Genomic DNA, 19,571 nt, shown 5'->3' with positions numbered 1-19,571 from the left:
CAGCCAGACCGATCCAAATTGCACGGACTGCCCCCCTCTGACACACACACACACACACACACACACACACACACACACACACACACACACACACACACACACACACACACACACACACACACACACTTGTCATAGACTACAGCTTTGGATTGGTGGCTTTGTGGTTTCACATGGAATCAGAACCTGCCATGGTTTCATTAACACACCCACCACAGGTGCCGCATGCGTACGCTCCTATGGTGTGTTCTCTTGCAGGAGGTCCCGCAGGAGAACACAGCAGTCCTGCCTCCCCCTCCCCCTCGACCTCTACCACGCATATCAATGTGATGCATCACACACACACACACACACACACACACACACACACACACACACACACACACACACACACACACACACACACACACACACACACACACACACACACACACACGTCAACATTTTCAGGAATGCATAGGGCATTGCGTTTTAAAGCATTTCTTGTAATTATTTGACATGAATAAGAAATGTTTTATAGAGAGATGTGTGAAGCTAAACCATTACCCTACTTGGTTCACCTCCAATTGAACCCCTGGCCAACTTACCTCCCACCCTGTCCTCGGGGTCTATTCTGGTACACACACACACACACACACACACACACACACACACACACACACACACACACACACACACACACACACACACACACACACACACACACACACACACACACACACACACACACACACACACATTGTATTACCGAATGAGCTCTCCCCAGTACCCACAATCCCCTGCTTTTCAGTTGTTCTCCCCTTCTATGCTGCATTGAGATGCATGTTTTAATAACATCAGGGGAGCGTTCCAACTCTCTCTGATATTGTCTCAGCCTGGCTGTTATTACTTTCCAGGGCGCTGACAAAGAAACATCATCACAGAGTCAGGTGACGGTGTCAGCGACTGCAACATCATTTACAGACGCAGAGAAGGGGCAAGAAACCATGTTAGATCTCCTCCTCTCCCAATCTCCTCTTTCTTCCTCTTCTGCTTTCTTATCCATTCCCTCTTTTCCACCTTCTATTTCATTTAGCGTTTTTAAATGAAATCCATCCATTCTCCCTTCTCAGTCTTTATCTCCTTCCCCCTTTCCTCCCCCCTACAATCCTCCTCTCTTCCCCCCCTACTGCCCCCCTCCTCTCCTCCTCTCCTGGCTCCTCCCTGTTTGCTCCTCCACTCCTCCTCTCCGCACTCCGCCTTTCCTCCATGTGTGTAGCCTCCAGATCCAGACCCCCCGCCCCCCCCAGCCAACCTGCCAGTTCCTTTGTCCCTCTCTACTGTTTCCTAGCAGCCATCCAGGAGTGAGGAGGAGGAGGAGGAGGAGGAGGAGGACGAGGAGGAAGGTGGTGGGCGGAAGTAGTCTCCACTAATAACAATGCAGAGCCACCAGCAAGCGGCCCCCCCTCCTCTCCGCATTGCTCCTCTCCTCTCGTCCTCCCTCTGCATCACTCCTCCCTGCTTCGCTCCCTTCCTCCCCTCTCCTCCCCACCCCTCCCCTCGTAGAGCCTCTCCTCCTCCCACCTTTCTGACTCTCCTCTGCTCCTTCTCCTCTCCTATCTTCTAGCCATGTCTCCACGTGGCTCTTTTTTCTCCCGTCTCCTCATCCTCCCCTAAATCCATCATTTATCTACACTCTGTCTGTCTGACTGACTCTCAGCCTATTTGTGTGTCGGTCTCTCTGTTTGTTTGTCTGCCTTTCGCTCAGTCTCTGTCTGTCTCTTTGTCTGTATTGGTATCCCTGCTACCAGTGTGCATTCTGTCAGCTCTTCTTTATATATATATATACAGTATATATAAACACTGTATATATTCGTTTTGTACATTTTAGTCCACCTGCAATCTGTTCCTAAGCGCAACAGCTGGCAATAACTACCGGCACGGCGAACGTTGCCGTTTTGCGTTTGCAGAAATAGTTATTTTGGGGCAGAACAACAACCCTGGGCTGTGACAACAACCTGATCGTAGACGGGCTTAGTATGCGTGGGCCTTCCACGTCTGGTGGGGGCGTGTGTGTGTGTCTGTGTGTGTGCACGTGTGCCCGCATGGTTAACATTCAGCTATGGGTAAATCAAATCTTATTGCCGCATAAATCCTATTGGCTTGCTGCATATAGCAACGAATCCACTTCGGCACATTATGATAATTAGTCGTTTCCAGTCATGGAATAGTCCTACGACACGCGGGCGATGAGGAAATCATCTGTCTTTATTGCGGATAACTGCTCTCACCTTCATTGTCTTTATGGGTTTGCCTCGCCCCGCCCCCCCAACCCTACTCACCTCCTCTGACCTCTCACTCCACTGGAATCCTGTTACAGCACTTCTTTGCTATTTAAGGCCGTCCCCCTGGGTGGCAAAGGTCTGCAGTTAGACTCTGGATGTGCAAACGTGTTGATAGAGGGAGGAAGGAGAGAGAGAGAGGGAGAGAGAGAGAGAGAGAGAGGGAGAGGGAGAGAGAGAGGGAGGGAGAGAGAGAGAGAGAGAGAGAGAGAGAGAGAGAGAGAGAGAGACACAGAGAGAGAGAGAGAGAGAGAGAGAGAGAGAGAGAGAGAGAGAGAGAGAGAGAGAGAGAGGGAGAGGGAGAGAGAATGAATTAGTTTGGCTGATGTCTGCAGATTTATTCCCTGCTGAAATACAAAGATTGGATTGATCGCCCCGCTCTCCGTACAGCGTGCTATCGTGAGACGGAGGCGCTGGTGCACAGAGAGAATTTTGCTTTGTTAGGAAGAGGAGAGCAGAGATGCTTTGGATGGGGAAACATCCCTACTCGTGAGAGGGCAGGGGATAACCAATAACAGATAGATTGGACTTGACGTAAAAAAAGCTAAAGAATTTAATATAATGCTGATTATGGCTAGATTGATGGAGGAATCTTGTGTTGTAATCTTGTGGTCTGTGGCCAAGAGATAGCTAGACCAAGACCCCTAATCATTAGCATTTTACGACTATACATTTTTATTCTTGATACTATTTACAAATGATTCATGTTGTTAAGGAACATGTAGCGGGGCCTCACTGTGGCCGTTGGGAATCAAACCCAACCTCCCAACCAGGCGCTACACTAGGCAAAACGTTATCCTGCTAGGCAGAAGCCCATATTACTAATCTCAGTCACACCTTCCTCGTGCCTTTGTTCTGTTAATCCTGTTAAGGTCCGTATTGAGGTATCTTCCTTGTTCCGATGTAAACACAAACAAACACAGACAAGAGCATAATGCTGTTCAGTCGCCAGGTTAATCGCTACTGTGGTTGGCTTTCTTGGAATCATGTCGCTGTTGTTCTGTCTGTTGGTGATGCTGTTTCCTGGAGAGGAATGAGGTGACAAGAGGATGAGGAGAAGGAGGAGAAGAGAAGTAGGATGAGTGGAGAGGAGGACAACAGGAGAGAATGAAAGGAAACAATGTGGATGAGAGAGGAGAAAGGAGATGAAAGGAGAAGCTTTTTATAAATTGATTTACTGGCATTTTCCGTGAAGGGAATCCTCTTCCATATAAACATGAATGGTTTTCCTGTTTAATACAAATCCTGATATGGACGTGTGTGTGTGTGTGTGTGTGTGTGTGTGTGTGTGTGTGTGTGTGTGTGTGTGTGTGTGTGTGTGTGTGTGTGTGTGTGTGTGTGTGTGTGTGTGTGTGTGTGTGTGTGTCTGCTCGTGTTCTCACTCAAGGTTTATTTTTGAATGTGTGATAACAGTGAATTCATCAGCATGTCTGAGGTGAGAAAGATGGCTTGTATTCAGTCAAGTCGTACACACACATACACATTCATACAAACACTTCCACATTAGTAGACACACTCACGTCAACACAAGCATGCTCTCTCACACACACACACACACACACACACACACACACACACACACACACACACACACACACACACACACACACACACACACACACACACACACACACAAACACACATTGACACACACACACACACGCATTAACAAAGGCACAGACACACTCACTCTTGCACTGATATACACACACTTCCACAAGATTAATTACATGCTTGTGCAGACATGGAGTTCCATTAGAGATGCTATTTTAATCTGCAGCATGGCGGCTGTGGAAACATCCCATAATGTACCATGTTCATTCTCATCACTCATCAATGAGGTTACTATTACATTATTGTTTCATCACACAGAAATGATGCTAGTATTGGTAGTAGCGTAACTGATATTAATTATGTTTTATTCATAAAGCTTTATAAATAAGATAATATATTATATGATATTATAATATAATGTTATTTTATTATTATATTGTAATTGATCTGATTAACTTTTGCATTTTTATCGATGATCTTGCTTTCTCTCGTTTCATTATGCCGAAATACTTCAGACAATCCGTGTGTGTGTGTGTGTGTGTGTGTGTGTGTGTGTGTGTGTGTGTGTGTGTGTGTGTGTGTGTGTGTGTGTGTGTGTGTGTGTGTGTGTGTGTGTGTGTGTGTGTGTGTGTGAGATAGAGAGAGAGGTGTCTCATGGGAACAGCCTATAAGAGCTAAAGTGGAAGGGGAGGTGGTGTTTGGGGGAGGAGTTTCTGGGGGGGAGGAGAACATGAAGGGACCTATGAAGACAAATGGCCTCTCTAGCATCCACATGTGCAGCTGGTGGGACAACAAAGAGCTACAATAGTCATGCATGTTCCTGGGCACCACTTGTATGGTGTACCTATGTGGTAACCTACATACTGTGCCGCATCTTTTATTCATTCAGCGTGTGTATATATATATATACACACACACAAGAACAACCCATATATATATATATATATATATATACATATGTATCTATATAGAGAGAGAGAGATTGATATATATAGACTGATATGGATATAAAGACATAGATAGCTATAGTTTTTTGTGTGTATATATATTTTTATATATATATATTTGTGTGTATCTATATATAGATACATAGATATCTGGGTTATTTTCTGTAGCCCATTAACACAGTTCCAGTCTCAAAGGACTTCACAGGTCCACATAAACATCCTTGAAGTAGGGCTCACTCCTAGCCAGGGAGGCTGGTATGTGGTGTGAACTACATAGAGATCTGCCTCTATAATACCGCCAGTTGTAGCCGCCTCCCATTGTGTCCAGTCGCCATGGAAACGTCAAGGCTACATATCGACTTATCGATATCAAGTTGGCTAGCCCACTAGGCCATTCCACTGGGGGACTAGGCCACTCCCCTAACCCTCTGTTTCAGTCAGGGGAGCTGAGCGGACGCAGAATAGTCCAAGGTCATTTCAGGTTTCATTTATTGGCCGTAGAAACTGCACTAATAGATTTGGTTAATAAAGGCTGACAGGGTGAAAGATTAATGGGTATTATATGCATAAATCCTTCATGTCGAGTGGTCTTTCAGAATGCCTTTCAGAAGATATGATCTGAATGAATACGACCCATGTCATCCTGTGACAAATGGTTCTAGTTGGGTCAATAACAAGTCCTCATTGATCGTCGTCACTTGGTTCTTTGTTTGTATATCAGATCAGTAATACTGCAATAATAACCAATAAACGTGATAATTTCTCTGTTAATTATCCTGCTTTTGTTTTTAATGAATGCTGATTTAGGCTCTTGATTGGATTGGAGGCTATGGATAGTGATTGGATTGGTAGTTATTGGTTGTCGCTAGCTATGGGATTTGGTTTTTGATGGTTGACGGTTATGGGATATGTAATTGAGGGTTATGGCGCTAGATAGTGATAGTAAGTTATGGGCTTGGTTATGGCTAGTTATGGATTGGGCGACCCCCTCAGGCCAAGGCAGGCGTCCTCACGGCCGATAAAACAGCTGTGCTCTGGTGAGCCCAGCGCAGCACAAAGCAACTGGCAGGACTGCTGTCATCAGCACCTTCTGCAGCGATCCATCAGCGCCCTTTACCAAGAAACACCTCCTTCACTTTCAATATGCTCCCCTACCGATATAACACCCACCTCACTTTGAATAACCTCCTCTACCGATATTAGACTGTGGTCGCAGCTAATGCACTCCTCTGCTCATATAGCACTGTCCTCACTTTACATATGCTCCTCTTTCTTTGATTTTGTCTGTTCCTTTCCGTCCGTCTCACGGTCCGCCTGTCTCCCTGTCCATCGCTTTATATCTCCTCTTCCTCTCTCAGCAACACTAAAAGCACACACATACACACAGACACGCACACAGACACACACACACACACACACACACCGTTTTACTCAACCATCCCTGGAATCTGGTCTTTAACATGGCTGAATATAAATGAGCCTTGGTTCAGGCAGAGCACACAGCTGTCAGTGTATTAGTGGTGTCGGTTCGATGCCAGGGCCAGCGATAGATCAGAGAATGTCCCGCCTAATTAGAGGACAGATAGACACCTGCTCGACTCTCACTGAGATCCATTTGAACTGTTGGTCTGATTCCATGATGTCTCCTAGAGATACTATTGGAGCCTGCAGCCTACTGCTTTTGGTCACCATTGCTTGGGCTACTGCTATCTCGTTTATGACAAGCCATGGTAGTCGAAGGCTGGGCTGTTTGAATCCTAGGTGCTCTGTCTATATGCCTCTTGGAGCAAGTGTGTCAGACCGCTATCTGCTACTTAAGTAATTCTCTCCCTATTTTAATTTAATTGTAGTTCAATTCTGTCTATTGTACATTTCCAATCATCAAAGGGACACGATCGACAGACACACTCACTTATATAAGCCACTTTTTGGAGGCGGTTGAGAGTTGGTAATGACTGTAGGAAATGGATCTGTCTATGGATGTTTCCCTGGAGAGACTCCCTGTCTGTTGCAGTCTCCCAGCCAGTCCCACCCACACAGTCTGTGCTATCTCACTCACAACCCTACCCTGTACACACATGCACACGCACACACTACGTTATTTCACACTTCTGGGTCATTGTTTATGTGTCTCTCCTGAGAAGTGAAGCTCATTATAAATCATTTCTCAACTTTCCTTCCAGATTCTCCGCCTGTCTCTCTCCATCCTTTGGGAGATCCCCTTCACTCGCATGAAGACAATGTGTTGCCTGAGCCTGCGTCTTCCCTGTCTCCGTATCCGTCTCTCTATCCCTATCTCTTTCTGTAGCACTATTTCAGTCTCTAGCTCTCTCTGCATCTCTTATCTCTTTTTCTATCTCTGTATCTCAACGTCTCTCCATCTCTCTGTGTAGCTCCTTTTCCACTTTTGTTGTTAAGTGAGATGGTTATTGTAGAGGTCTATAGCTTATAAGTTAAACATATGAGGCATTGAGTGGAAAAACCAAGGCCTGTATTCCCATAAGACTAAGGCAAATGTATTTGTAATGCCTTTTAAAACACAAATTGTAGTTCCAAGAATGTAGGCAAGGGGAAGTTAAAATGTACAATAAACGCAGCCATGATGAGCACTGGATTATCAAAAGCGATGAAATAATGAAGATTGTCGACTGTGATAGTCTAAAGATTCTAGAGCTCAACTTCTTAAAGTCTGAACCTCTGCCTTTTTCTATCGATCAATAAATTATAAGGGAAGTTGAATGTAGCTTTTAACGTGTGTAATGTAACGTGGCTTATATTCCGATGGTATGTGGACCACCTTGACTAAACCACTAATCTTGAAGTTGAATGTAGGTTGCTTAAAAGTTATACGTGAGTGGGTCGTTACATTTTTCCGATGCTGTGAGCTTTGAACCCCTGATCTAGTGTTCAGACAAGATCGGGAATGTTGTGGAATCGTGCAATAGACTTCCACGTCCATTTCTTCTCGGTTGTGCTTACACCTCTTCTCTACTCTCTTTTCAGATCGGTCTCTCCAACCGTGATCTGGAAGATGTCCGTCAATTCAGTTTAAAAACGTCAAGAACACCACAATAAGTAATCTGGAGCGAATGAGCATCCGTGAGATGACATCAGCCCGTGGCCACTCAACTCAAACATCTCTATCAAATCAAATCCAAGCAGGAAAATAAATCCAGCCATCCGTTGGGGAAGCCATAGCTCCTCCTAAATGGCCAGAGGGCTCCAAGGGTGTCTTTGAGTGTACCAGAGGATACGATCACAAACATGAGTAGCCCACCTAGCCTCCAGGGACTGAGGGGGAGCAGCACGGGCCAAGAGATGCGGAACAAGACCCAGATCCCGCGGTCACACATCAGCGACGCCAACGCCAACCAGCCATGCCTGCCGGGGGGCCAGGGAGAGCGAGGGGTCCTGGGGGAGGACGGCTACCCCACCAGGAGCCAACAGAACCTTATCCCCCACGGTGAGGCCCAACAGGGGGTCCAGCTGTCCCAGTACCGGTACCCAATGACCAAGGACGAGCAGGAAGGGGACCAGGACTTTGACGACGGGGGGAGTTTAAGAGACGGAAAAGACGAAGAAGGGCCGATGTCCATATCCTCCAGCTCCACCGCCAGCTCAGCCTCGCTCGGCGGGAAGAGGAACGACAACGAGGGTGACCAGGGCGGAGGGTCGCGTCACGAACGACGGATCCAGGGAAGGCACACCAGCCACAGCTCTGAAGAGCTTGACGCGTGCGCGGACAGCCCGGGGGAGAGGGGGGAGGTGACGCCTGCGAGCCGAGGCAGGGAGCGGGAGAGGCGGAGGCAGGGAAGTCTCAAGGAGTCCAAGTCCGAGACCAACGTGTTCGCCTCCAGCTGTCTGACGGCCGTCTCTCTGAGTGGAAGTCTGGCCAGTGCGCTGGACATCAGTGGCGTGGCCCCGCTCCCTCCTCCCAACTCCAACACCAGCTACCAGCCCAGCACATACAACGCTACCTCAGCTCAGACCAGGAGGAGGGCGCCCGCTGTTGATTCCAACCAGAACTCCTCTCCAGCCCCGCTGCACCAGGGACAGGAGGATCTGCAGGGTCACCACCTCAACCAGGGCTGGAGGCAGGAGGACGCGTGTCGCTATGGGAACGGACTCTCATCCTCAGACGCAAGACTGGGCCTCAGGAGGAAGGGCGGTTTCGAGGAGAGGGTGTTACCGCCTCGGCGGCAGCAGTTAGTCCGTCCGCTCTGTCAGAGCGAGACAGGGAGGGGGTGGGGCTTAGCCGAGCCAATTGCCACAGCTGCGCAGAGGGAGCCTGAGCAGGCGGATTGTCAGAGTCAGGGGACCAACAAGAGGTTCCTGAAATCAGCCTTACGCGAACCCTCAGACGTCTCTCACCTGTACAACCTCCAGATGCTCTCTCAACGGAGACAGTCCAGAGAGCTAGCCTCCATCGAGGCCCAGTCTCTGGACAGACATCCGTCCACCGCGAGGCGTACCTCCAGCCCTTCCAAACCGCCTCCCAGCGCAGAGAACCGAGCTCAGGCCCAACTCACGTACAGGAGGAACTGCTCCAGCCCCAACAGGTCCACGATCGGAGCCAGGACGTCCACGCCTCCTCACTCTCCTCTCAGGACTCCCCAGGGATCTCCACGCAGGCAGCCCTCCATGTTCCTCGTCTCCAGGACTGCCTCAGGGCCTCGACATCCCCAGCCCCCTCCTGGGACCAACCCTGCTGTCGAGGCGTCGTCTCAGGGTACCAACACCGGGGGTCTGAGACCCCCGGTTAAAACCAACATCAGCACAAGTGGAATCCCCAAAGCGCCTGCCAACCACCACCAGCATCAGCAGCAGCAGAGCTCCCCGAACCGCTACCCCCACACAAACCCCAGAGAGACCTCCCCGTCCCCCAAGGGGAACCTGAAACCCAAGGGCGTGCGTCCCAAGATCATCACCTCCGTGCGCAAGAGTCCCCAGATCAGGGCTCAGGCGGTGGACGGGTCTTACCAGGTGTCCTCTCTACCCTCCAGGCTGACCGCGTACTCCCACACCCAGACCAGCCCCCCCGAGGCCCCCCAGCGAGACTCCCCCCCGGACGCCTCCTCCGGGGTCAGGGGCCCGGCGGTCTTCAGCGCCTCCAACCTCCTCTACGAGAGGTACCGCCAGGAGGTCCAGTCCAACATGTTCCCTCCACAGGGAGCCATGAGAGGCGGAGCGAGGGCTCCCCCCGGTCACACGCACACTCTGCCCACCACGCACACTCTGGCGGGGCCGCACGGACACCCCCATAGTCACACGGCGCTGCCCAAGTTGGCCGGCAAGGGAGACCACTTTTACGGGACATCGAGTGACAAGAGTGCCCCCCCAGAGGTAGGTAGTAAGGAGTGACAGTTGGCCTTTAACATTATAGTTAATTTTTTAGAGATTCTCTGTGAAAGACAATAGCAATGTTGGGACTGTAATAGACAGCATTTCAAAGGGTTTGTTCATCGAGTTACTTAACCTAACAGAAGCACTGCTTTGCACAGCTTCATGTTTAAGTATTTAACGGGGGATTTAGCCACGAAGAGCAATTAAATCTGTCTGACAGGAAAGCGAATCATCTGCAAAACCAGCAGGAGCAAGCAAGAACATGTTCCTTCATGTACCCAAGTATGAAGAACGTTTTAATTGTACAACCTTTCTGCTGATATTTTTTAAGCGACAGCAGCTCGGATGGCTCTTAAGGGTGTTGTCTTTTATTCTAGACGGGCAGACCAGCCAGCTTTGGAGGACTCTCCAGCGATGACACCAAGATGGCTGCCCAGGTGGGAGGAACAGGAAGTCTGCTGCGCTCAGGGAGGGGCCTCCGACTGGGCTTGGGAGCCGTTGCCAGGACAACCACTGGCTCAGTCAAGGGAAGGGGGCCTGCACAGGCTCAAAGGTCAAGTCTAGTCTTCAGCCAATCGGTGCAGGCTATGAGTCGAGTGGGCAGTCAAAAAAGCCAAGAAGGTAAGAAATAATAACAATAATTCATCGATACAACATGCGTCTATGTGGTTACTCAATGCTTTGCAGTGTTATGTGAAGATTTTACTTTGCATTTCTGTTGCATGACAACCTCCTCCTGCATACGACGAGAATAGGTACTACTGTATTCATTCTCAATTAAGTTCTAGTTATATCATTTTGATTCAGGCACAGCACCAAGAAGCTAATATTACTTATGTAAGGAAACCTTGAGCTAATTATGTCTTCGCTTCTGAGGCAGAGAAGTGATGTAACAGAGCTGCCTCATCGTCCTATACTACATGTTACCAGGCAGTCTGGGGACTAACTCCCCCATCATTAAAATACTCTGATCTGATTGGTGGATGTGAGAACATTCCAATGGGAGTTTACCCACTTCAGATATCTACCGTTAGAAAGTAGAGAATAATTGGTGTGTGTTCTGATGAGCAGAGTTACATGAACATGCATTTACAGTAAATGCAAACATTAATGCATAAATACATCAGTACATGTGTACACATAATGCATTCGAAACATACATACAGACTTATTTACGTGAGGGCAAACCCTGCAAAACATATGAGTGAGGGAAATAAAAGTGATGATGGATTATGCAAAAGACAACCCCTTGAACTAATCCTCCCACATCGCATTTCTCCAAGGAGATGACATATAAAAAAGTACATCTGCAAATTATGCAGATTCCGCAGCCGACTGCAGCAGTCACATTTGCATCACTGCTCAGCAATCATGGGTGGATTGAAGTGTGAAGCGGGCACGTAGTTGCGCATGGCTCCAAGCCAGTGCTGTTAATGACCTGCATATTTTATCCAAGTTTTTTCAGAGGATACAGTCATACACATACTTTCACACACGCACATTAACACACACACACACACACACACACACACACACACACACACACACACACACACACACACACACACACACACACACACACACACACACACACACACACACACACACACAATCTGCAGCTTCACACACAGAACAGATTACAGATAAGCCTGTTATTATCCATCATCATTTTCTTCAATACATATGTATGGGGTTCCTAGCGGTAGTGCTTGGTCCCTGGGGGCCCCCGGTGCTGCTGGGCCCCCGGGGGGGCCTCCTGCTTTTGAAGTCTAAAGCAAATTAGCACCAAGCTAATTCAGTCAGTTCATAATGCTGGCATAATTCTTCTCTCCCCTGTATGGTTACGCATCCACCTAGCTATCGTCAATATGAAGGGTCTAAGTGGAGCATAGGTCAGGGGTTGTGGGCTTTGGCACTGGTGTATGGGAACAGGCTGCAGAGAACCAGGATGCCCATAACAGTAAAAGGGACCGCTCTGTGAACCATTTGTTACCATGTCTTCATTTCCTCTGGGGAAATAACCTAACCAGCTAGGGAGTAGGGTAGTTAAAATAGCTTGGCACTCAGTGCTAGTCACTGCCACATTTGCATACTCCTGAATAGCAGTATCAAAACATAAATACTTTGATGGAATGTAAGTATTCTTTTAAGATATGCCTGCCTTGGGCTTCAAGTGTTGAGTGTGATAGAGGGGGTGAGAGCCCGTTCCTGGTCCCAACAACTGATGCAATTATACTAGCTACATTTCATCCATCAAATCCTCCATCCTTTGGTCCAAGCTCCCACCCTTCCATCCTTCAATCCTCGGCTCTAGCCAAGGGAGGAGGTGTCCTTGCCAATGACACCAATGATGCCAACAATCTATTATTTACCAACGACCTACATACCTATCGTCCATCCATCCTACAATTCACCCTACATCCTACATCCTCCACTTGTCCTTGGGCAAGATGTCTCACCTTCCCTGCTCCCAATGAGCCTGTTATCAATGTTGAGGTATGTGGGTCAATATATGTAGGAGTGTGTGTGTGGGTGTGTGTGTGTGTGTGTGTGTGTGTGTGTGTGTGTGTGTGTGTGTGTGTGTGTGTGTGTGTGTGTGTGTGTGTGTGTGTGTGTGTGTGTGTGTGTGTGTGTGTGTGTGTGTGTAAGATATTGGGACCATGAATGTGTGGCTGAAAATGACCATAATTGTGTGGCTGAATGTGTGCGTGAATGTAAATAAATGTGACCATGAGTGTGCGTGAACGTATTTGACAATACAATACAGTCTGTTGATATGAATGATCCTGACTATTTCACCCTATTTGAGTAACCAGAACAGAAGCAGAGTGTAGACATGGAGGAGAAAGAGGGGGAAAACCACCATCTTCCCCTGCCAAAGTATTTTCTCCCTGGCGTTTCATCCATGAGCTCAGCGAGATTTGTCCCAGGGTGGGGGCTGCCGTTACCCCATAGAGAGCAGAGGGGGAACCAGGCTATGGGTAATGGGCAGGAAAGCCGAGCCAGCTAGCCCTATATCTCAAGCCAGCAGGATATAACACCACCTAGCTCGGAGTGTCTGTGTGTCTGTGTGTGTGTGTGTGTGTGTGTGTGTGTGTGTGTGTGTGTGTGTGTGTGTGTGTGTGTGTGTGTGTGTGTGTGTGTGTGTGTGTGTGTGTGTGTAAAATTTGCATCTGTATGAAATATTTCATTTGGCATATTTCAAATGTCATAGACCGTGTATGAAGGCAAATACGAATTGCTTGTGACTTCAGTGGCTTTCATAATTTAGTTTTTTTCTTCCTCTCCCCAAATGTGCCATGCTATCTTTCAACAGATTTTTTCTTCAGATTTTCTTTTATCGTTTTTTTCCTTACACAGCCATCTTCCTCTCATCCCCTTTTCCCTTTATTCCCATCTCCAGAAGGGGAAAATGAAACTACAAATGAAACTCAGTTCAGATGTGTTCTGTTGCATGCGAGCAAAAACGAAGCAAACTGTAACCCGAATGGCTTCATTTCCTGTGCTAACAATAAATCACTCAAGTGTCATTCAGTTCATGAATGAGGAACTGAGCAGTGCCTTAACGATGTCATGGGTATTTGTGATCAATAAAAAGATATTGATAATCCTTAGACAGTGATTACAATTGCAAAAAAACAAAAGATTTGTCATGATATCGGCAAAAAAATGTGTTACATTTTGCTTTGGTCCCCAATATGAGCAGCTGGCTCTACATTGCTTGACTTTACACATTATGAGCTACCACCCTGCCTGTTAGAATGCATTATGAAGAGGCTGGCTGCAGCTGTTTCCTGGAGCCTACTGGGAGCTTAGTCAACACAGGAGGAGATAGGCTGAGCAAACACATTCTGGCTTGTGTCCAACCTCCCACACATCTCCTGAACTTAGACCGAGACTCAGACGGTATGACTAGTACGTTTCTGTCTGCACACTCATATACTGTGTAGATGCAAAGGTAGATACATAAGCAGATGCTTGCATGTGCTTGCACACATAAACGGATATCAGTGGCGCTGTTCTTTCAGCACCACAGTGTGTGCTGAAACCCTCCTGTGAGTTGGAACGTGGAGGTTTTTGCTCCACCAGCTGATCATGTTGGGACTAGCCGGGGAGAGGCAAGCTGCCATGCTACATGTGCTCCGTGCTGCTTTTCTTTCCATCCTTGTCTCTGTCACTGTATGTAATGAGTTCAACCAAGGACAATGCCTTGGATAAATAAGGTATAGCCCCCTCCGGGCTGTCCTGTTATTGGAAAACAACGCACGGCGGGGGTGGTGTTTCGACCGAGGTCGAAGCCGAGGTTGTTGTTGTAGCCATTATGTAAGCCAACCCCCAAGAGTGGTTTTATTCAGCTTATACGGCAGTTACCAATAATGATTACGCATACGGTTGACTCATCTATAATGTTATAGGGTTTTTATGGACTTGAATCAGCTGACATGTTTTTATTACTTTGAGAATATTTATTTTGCATTGTCAATCAAAAACATTGAGCCAATAGTTATATTTGAGTGTTGTTATTAATGTCAGATTTTCAGAACATTGATTCAGTACTGGGAGAAGGCTGAGGTGTCCAGTTATTGAAAATAATACACACCCTTGGAACTTTATGGATACATTTGGATAAAATATTCAACAATGCTTTGGTACAACATAATATAAGATCTACAATATATATCCCAGAAAGAGCACTTGGGTGTTAGCTTTTGATCCCTGTTTTGAGATGGGACCTCTGCAGGCTTCTCCTGTGTTCAAACCAGAGGATACGCCGATTACATCATAGATTAATACGAAGGATGATTAAGTTAAATTCCGATCTGGAGTGAAAGCAGTGCATCATGGGAAAGCAGTAGGAGAACGCTAACATAGTTGTATGAGGATCCTCACAGAACCGCTGATCCTCTCGCTTACAGAGGACCAGAGTGCCGCTGCCCCGACGACCCACCCTGCCCCAGCCCCGGCTCCAGCCAACCCCCAGCTCCAGAACCAGCTCCAGACCCAGCTCCAGACCCAGCTCCAGACCCAGCTCCAGACCCAGACCCAGACCCAGACCCAGCCCCAGCTCCAGACCCAGACCCAGCCCCAGCCCCCGATCCAGACCCAGACCCAGCTCCAGACCCAGCTCCAGACCCAGGCCTCCAGCAGGTCTCTGCAGCCCAGGGCCAGCCACTCAGGCCTGCGCGCCCCTGGGTTCACCTCTAACGTGCGGCTGGGCCCCGCGGGCCGGCTGGGGACTTTTGGCTTCGCGAGGAGCTCCAGTGTGTCGTCTGCGTCCTCGGCCCACTCGGCTGACAGCGCCAACAGCGCCCCCTCCAGGGCCACCCCGCGTGAGTACCTCTTTACCAGCCTGACGTGTGTGTGTGTGTGTGTGTGTGTGTGTGTGTGTGTGTGTGTGTGTGTGTGTGTGTGTGTGTGTGTGTGTGTGTGTGTGTGTGTGTGTGTGTGTGTGTGTGTGTGTGTGTGTGTTCATTGGTTGGTCGTCCGTTCCGCTGGAAGGAGTTAAGGTTACCGGAGGGTTCATAATTCACCTTTAGTGTCAGGATGTTTTGAGCAAGGCACTACAGTTACTGACAAGTGGATTGTCGACATGGTGCGTGAAGGTGTGGATTGGTGAATGTAAGACAATGGTAGCAGCCATAGAACTACGATAGTATATATAGTTCTATACTCGCTACATAAATGCAGTGTAAATAAAGTCTAAACCCAGTTTAGATCAGTTCAACCAAAATAAAAGTATGGGTATTCTGGTTCCATCTCCCTGCAGTGTAATGGAGATAACGGCTGTTGACTGCCGTTATCATTAATAATTAATAATAAGAAAGCTTAAGACAGAAGAAGAAGTGCAAGTCTTTTTTTGTATCTAAACCTGGTAAGATGTATGGGCAGGTTGTGTTTGTTCAAAGGGAAGAAAATTGTAGGTATGACTATATGGTATGGGTGATGATCATTGAGGAAATGGAGCCTGAGGAACCAGCCTTGGTGCCAGTCGGGGCAGTTGGCCTGTTGGGGTGTTAATCTGGTTAGATATCTGGTGGGCTAGTTGGATGCCTGTTTGGCTTTGTGGTACTGTTGCTGTATGACTGTCTGTCTAACTAGTTGTCTAGCTGTAGGCCTGTTGGTCTATCTGGTGGGCTAGCTGTAGGCCTGTTGGTCTATCTGTTGGGCTAGCTGTAGGCCTGTTGGTCTATCTGGTGGGCTAGCTGTAGGCCTGTTGGTCTATCTGGTCGTCTAGCTGGTGGCCTGTTGGTCTATCTGGTCGTCTAGCTGGTGGCCTGTTGGTCTATCTGGTGGGCCAGCTGGTGGCCTGTTGGTCTATCTGGTCGTCTAGCTGGTGGCCTGTTGGTCTATCTGGTCGTCTAGCTGGTGGCCTGTTGGTCTATCTGGTGGGCTGACTGGTGGCCTGTTGGTCTAGCTGGTGGCCTGTTGGTCTATCTGGTGGGCCAGCTGGTGGCCTGTTGGTCTATCTGTTGGTCTAGCTGGTCACCTGTTGGTCCATCTGTTGGTCTAGCTGGTGGCCTGTTGGTCTATCTGGTGGGCTGACTGGTGGCCTGTTGGTCTATCTGTTGGTCTAGCTGGTGGCCTGTTGGTCTAGCTGGTGGCCTGTTGGTCTGGCTGGTGGCCGGTTTGTCTATCTGTTGGTCTAGCTGGTGGCCTGTTGGTCTATCTGGTGGGCTGACTGGTGGCCTGTTGGTCCATCTGTTGGTCTAGCAGCTGGTGGCCTGTTGGTCTATCTGGTGGGCTGACTGGTGGCCTTGGTTGGCTCGGCCGGCTGTGGTCTCTGGCCGGTTGGCCGACCAGCAGAGCGTCTCAGAAGCCGGCATGGTTTTTTAATGTGACCTACTTGAAGAGTGTATTGCTCCTCTTCTCCCAGTTACAGTTGACGTAGGAGCCTCCACTCTCACGCACGTCAGCCCGCCCCCCCCTGTTATGTCATCACTCTCATCCTCTCTTGTGGTTTGAGTTCCCCTCTCTCATCTGAGAGGAGGAGAACACGAAGTTCTGGGTGTGGGGGTGGTGGGGGGTAGATCTGTTTGGAGAAGGCTTTGGGGAAAATAAGATTGTGGTGGAGCCATGCTGTGTTGGGTGTGTGTGTGTGTGTGTGTGTGTGTGTGTGTGTGTGTGTGTGTGTGTGTGTGTGTGTGTGTGTGTGTGTGTGTGTGTGTGTGTGTGTGTTTGGGGGGGTGAGCGTGCATGTGGATGATGAACCACATGGTAACCTTCTTGTTTAGGCACTACATGGGGTTTGTAACCTTTACCTGGCAGCTCTCTGACCACCAGCATCCCTCTGTTCTGACTGTTAGATGATGTCCCCCCTCCACCCTTCTCTCTCTCTCTCTCTCTCTCTCTCTCTCTCTCTCTCTCTCTCTCTCTCTCTCTCTCTCTCTCTCTCTCTCTCTCTCTCGCTCTCTCTCTCTCTCTCTTTCTCTCTCTCTCTCTCTCTCTCTCTCTCTCTCTCTCTCTCTCTCTCTCTCTCTCTCTCTCCCACCAACAGCTCTCTATTTCCTCTCTTCTTTTCCTCTCCCATCTCACTCCCCCCCTTGTCTTTTCCTCTCCCATCGTGCTAGTCTTCTCTCTCTCCCCCTCCTCTCCTTCCCTTTCTCCTCTCCCTCACTGCCTTATTGAGGCCAGGCAGCACAACATGTGTGTCGAGAAATGATGTTTAAATGAAGTTTCTGATATATTGTTTCTGGCACCATTGGCACCATTCTCATGGCCTCAATCTCCTGAAGGCCAATTCATGCATTAGTGTTTGCTTGATTGGAAACTGTTTCAATTCTGTTCCAATAATACTTTACATGCATTATTGGATTAGAATACAAACCTGACATGAAATATTGAACTTCAATGACCCTGAGACAACATACAATGGTTAGTGTGTGTGTGTGTGTGTGTGTGTGTGTGTGTGTGTGTGTGTGTGTGTGTGTGTGTGTGTGTGTGTGTGTGTGTGTGTGTGTGTGTGTGTGTGTGTGTGTGTGCGAGCGTGCCTGTGCGCCTGTGCATTTGTGCCTTTGCGTGTCCAAAGTGGCATATTGATTTCGATCATTAATCAAATGCTTAGCCCTGATGTTCATAATTCCCTTGGGAAATATGCTGTGTGTGTGGGCTTGTGTTCGTGTGTGTGTGTGTGTGTGTGTGTGTGTGTGTGTGTGTGTGTGTGTGTGTGTGTGTGTGTGTGTGTGTGTGTGTGTGTGTGTGTGTGTGTGTGTGTGTGTGTGTGTGTGTGTGTGTGTATAGATTATTCCCATAGATTTGAGCTCATTTCTGAGCCTCCAAACACACCCACACACAAATGAACTGAACCATGTCAGTTGGATTGACAAATTCAATATTAGCTGGCTAGGATGCGGATGTCCATAATCTCAGCAATGGTGGAATCCATCACTACACCAAACAGTGTGATCTCTGCACAGTGTCTGCTCCACCCAGCCAGCAAACAGCTGATGGCGAAAACACAAGAAGGTGGAGGGAAACAAAGTACATCCTCAGTGAGATATTAAGGCCGTTTCACAATAAACTGTTTATTGATTGGGATAACCGAACCGGTACCGATTCTATAATCCACATCACGAAGGACAGGTGGAGGTGTAGAGAGACGAGGTGGAAATTGAGGAGGAGAGAGGGCAAGAGAGGAGGATGGGAATTGAGTTGAAGGGGAAGAGAGGTGGGGGAGCAGAGTGGTTGAGGTGGAGGAGTTGAGGTGGAGGTGGAGGTAAAGAGGGGTGTAGAGGAGCAGGGAGACAGGAGAGGTGGGGTTAGAGGTAAGAGAGGTGGTGTTCGAGATATGTCGGCGGAGCGGTGGTGCTAGAGGTAAGAGAGGTGGTGGAGAGGTGTGGCAGCAGATGCTGTGGCTCGTATCTGGCCTGTGACTCACAACCGCTCACCATGAGCAGATGGTTTCTATGTTGCTTCTTCCCAAGCACATGCAAACACGCACACGCACCCACGCACGCACACACGCAGCCATGGGCAAGACCGCACGCACATGCTTGCTCACTCAGACACCCTCTATGGAAGGCAAAAAGTATTAAACATACGCCTCACTGTAGACGTGTATTCATTAAAATTTAACTAAACTACGACTTCTTTGCTTTCATAACGCCTCATCATTCCAGATGGAGCTAATTTGAATAATCATCAATATGATGTTAATATATAAAAATACATAGAAATATGCAATAGAAATTGCATATTCCTTGTCTCATCACACGCTTTGAATGCAGGATCCTGTGATGATGTTTGCTACTCAAATACCCAATTAAGTCCAAATGCAAAAAAGCTTCATCTCCAAGGAGCCACCTCCACTATCAAGTCTTTATAACGTGTTTAACGTGATAAATAGCCTGTTAAAAAGCTTTCCTAAACACGTCTTTTATGTTGTTGAGGAAAAGCGACATAAAAACAGCGT

The 19,571-nt window shown here is 48.1% G+C and overlaps 1 protein-coding gene across 1 annotated transcript in view; it reads left to right on the top strand.

Annotated features, from left to right (window-relative positions):
* Nucleotides 1-19,571, top strand: part of mtus2a (microtubule associated tumor suppressor candidate 2a) — a 44,863-nt gene that overhangs the window by 2,941 nt on the left and 22,351 nt on the right. The window contains exons 2-4 of the mRNA XM_030360144.1: nucleotides 7,823-10,162; nucleotides 10,540-10,783; nucleotides 15,079-15,492. Of these exons, the coding sequence (XP_030216004.1) occupies nucleotides 8,084-10,162; nucleotides 10,540-10,783; nucleotides 15,079-15,492 (2,737 nt within the window). The 5' untranslated portion in view covers nucleotides 7,823-8,083. The remainder of the gene's footprint in view (nucleotides 1-7,822; nucleotides 10,163-10,539; nucleotides 10,784-15,078; nucleotides 15,493-19,571) is intronic.

This window comes from Gadus morhua, chromosome 7, assembly GCF_902167405.1.
Source record: "Gadus morhua chromosome 7, gadMor3.0, whole genome shotgun sequence".
NCBI lineage: Eukaryota > Metazoa > Chordata > Actinopteri > Gadiformes > Gadidae > Gadus > Gadus morhua.
Note: the sequence above shows the minus strand (reverse complement) of the source record. Positions and strands in the feature narration are given on the sequence as shown.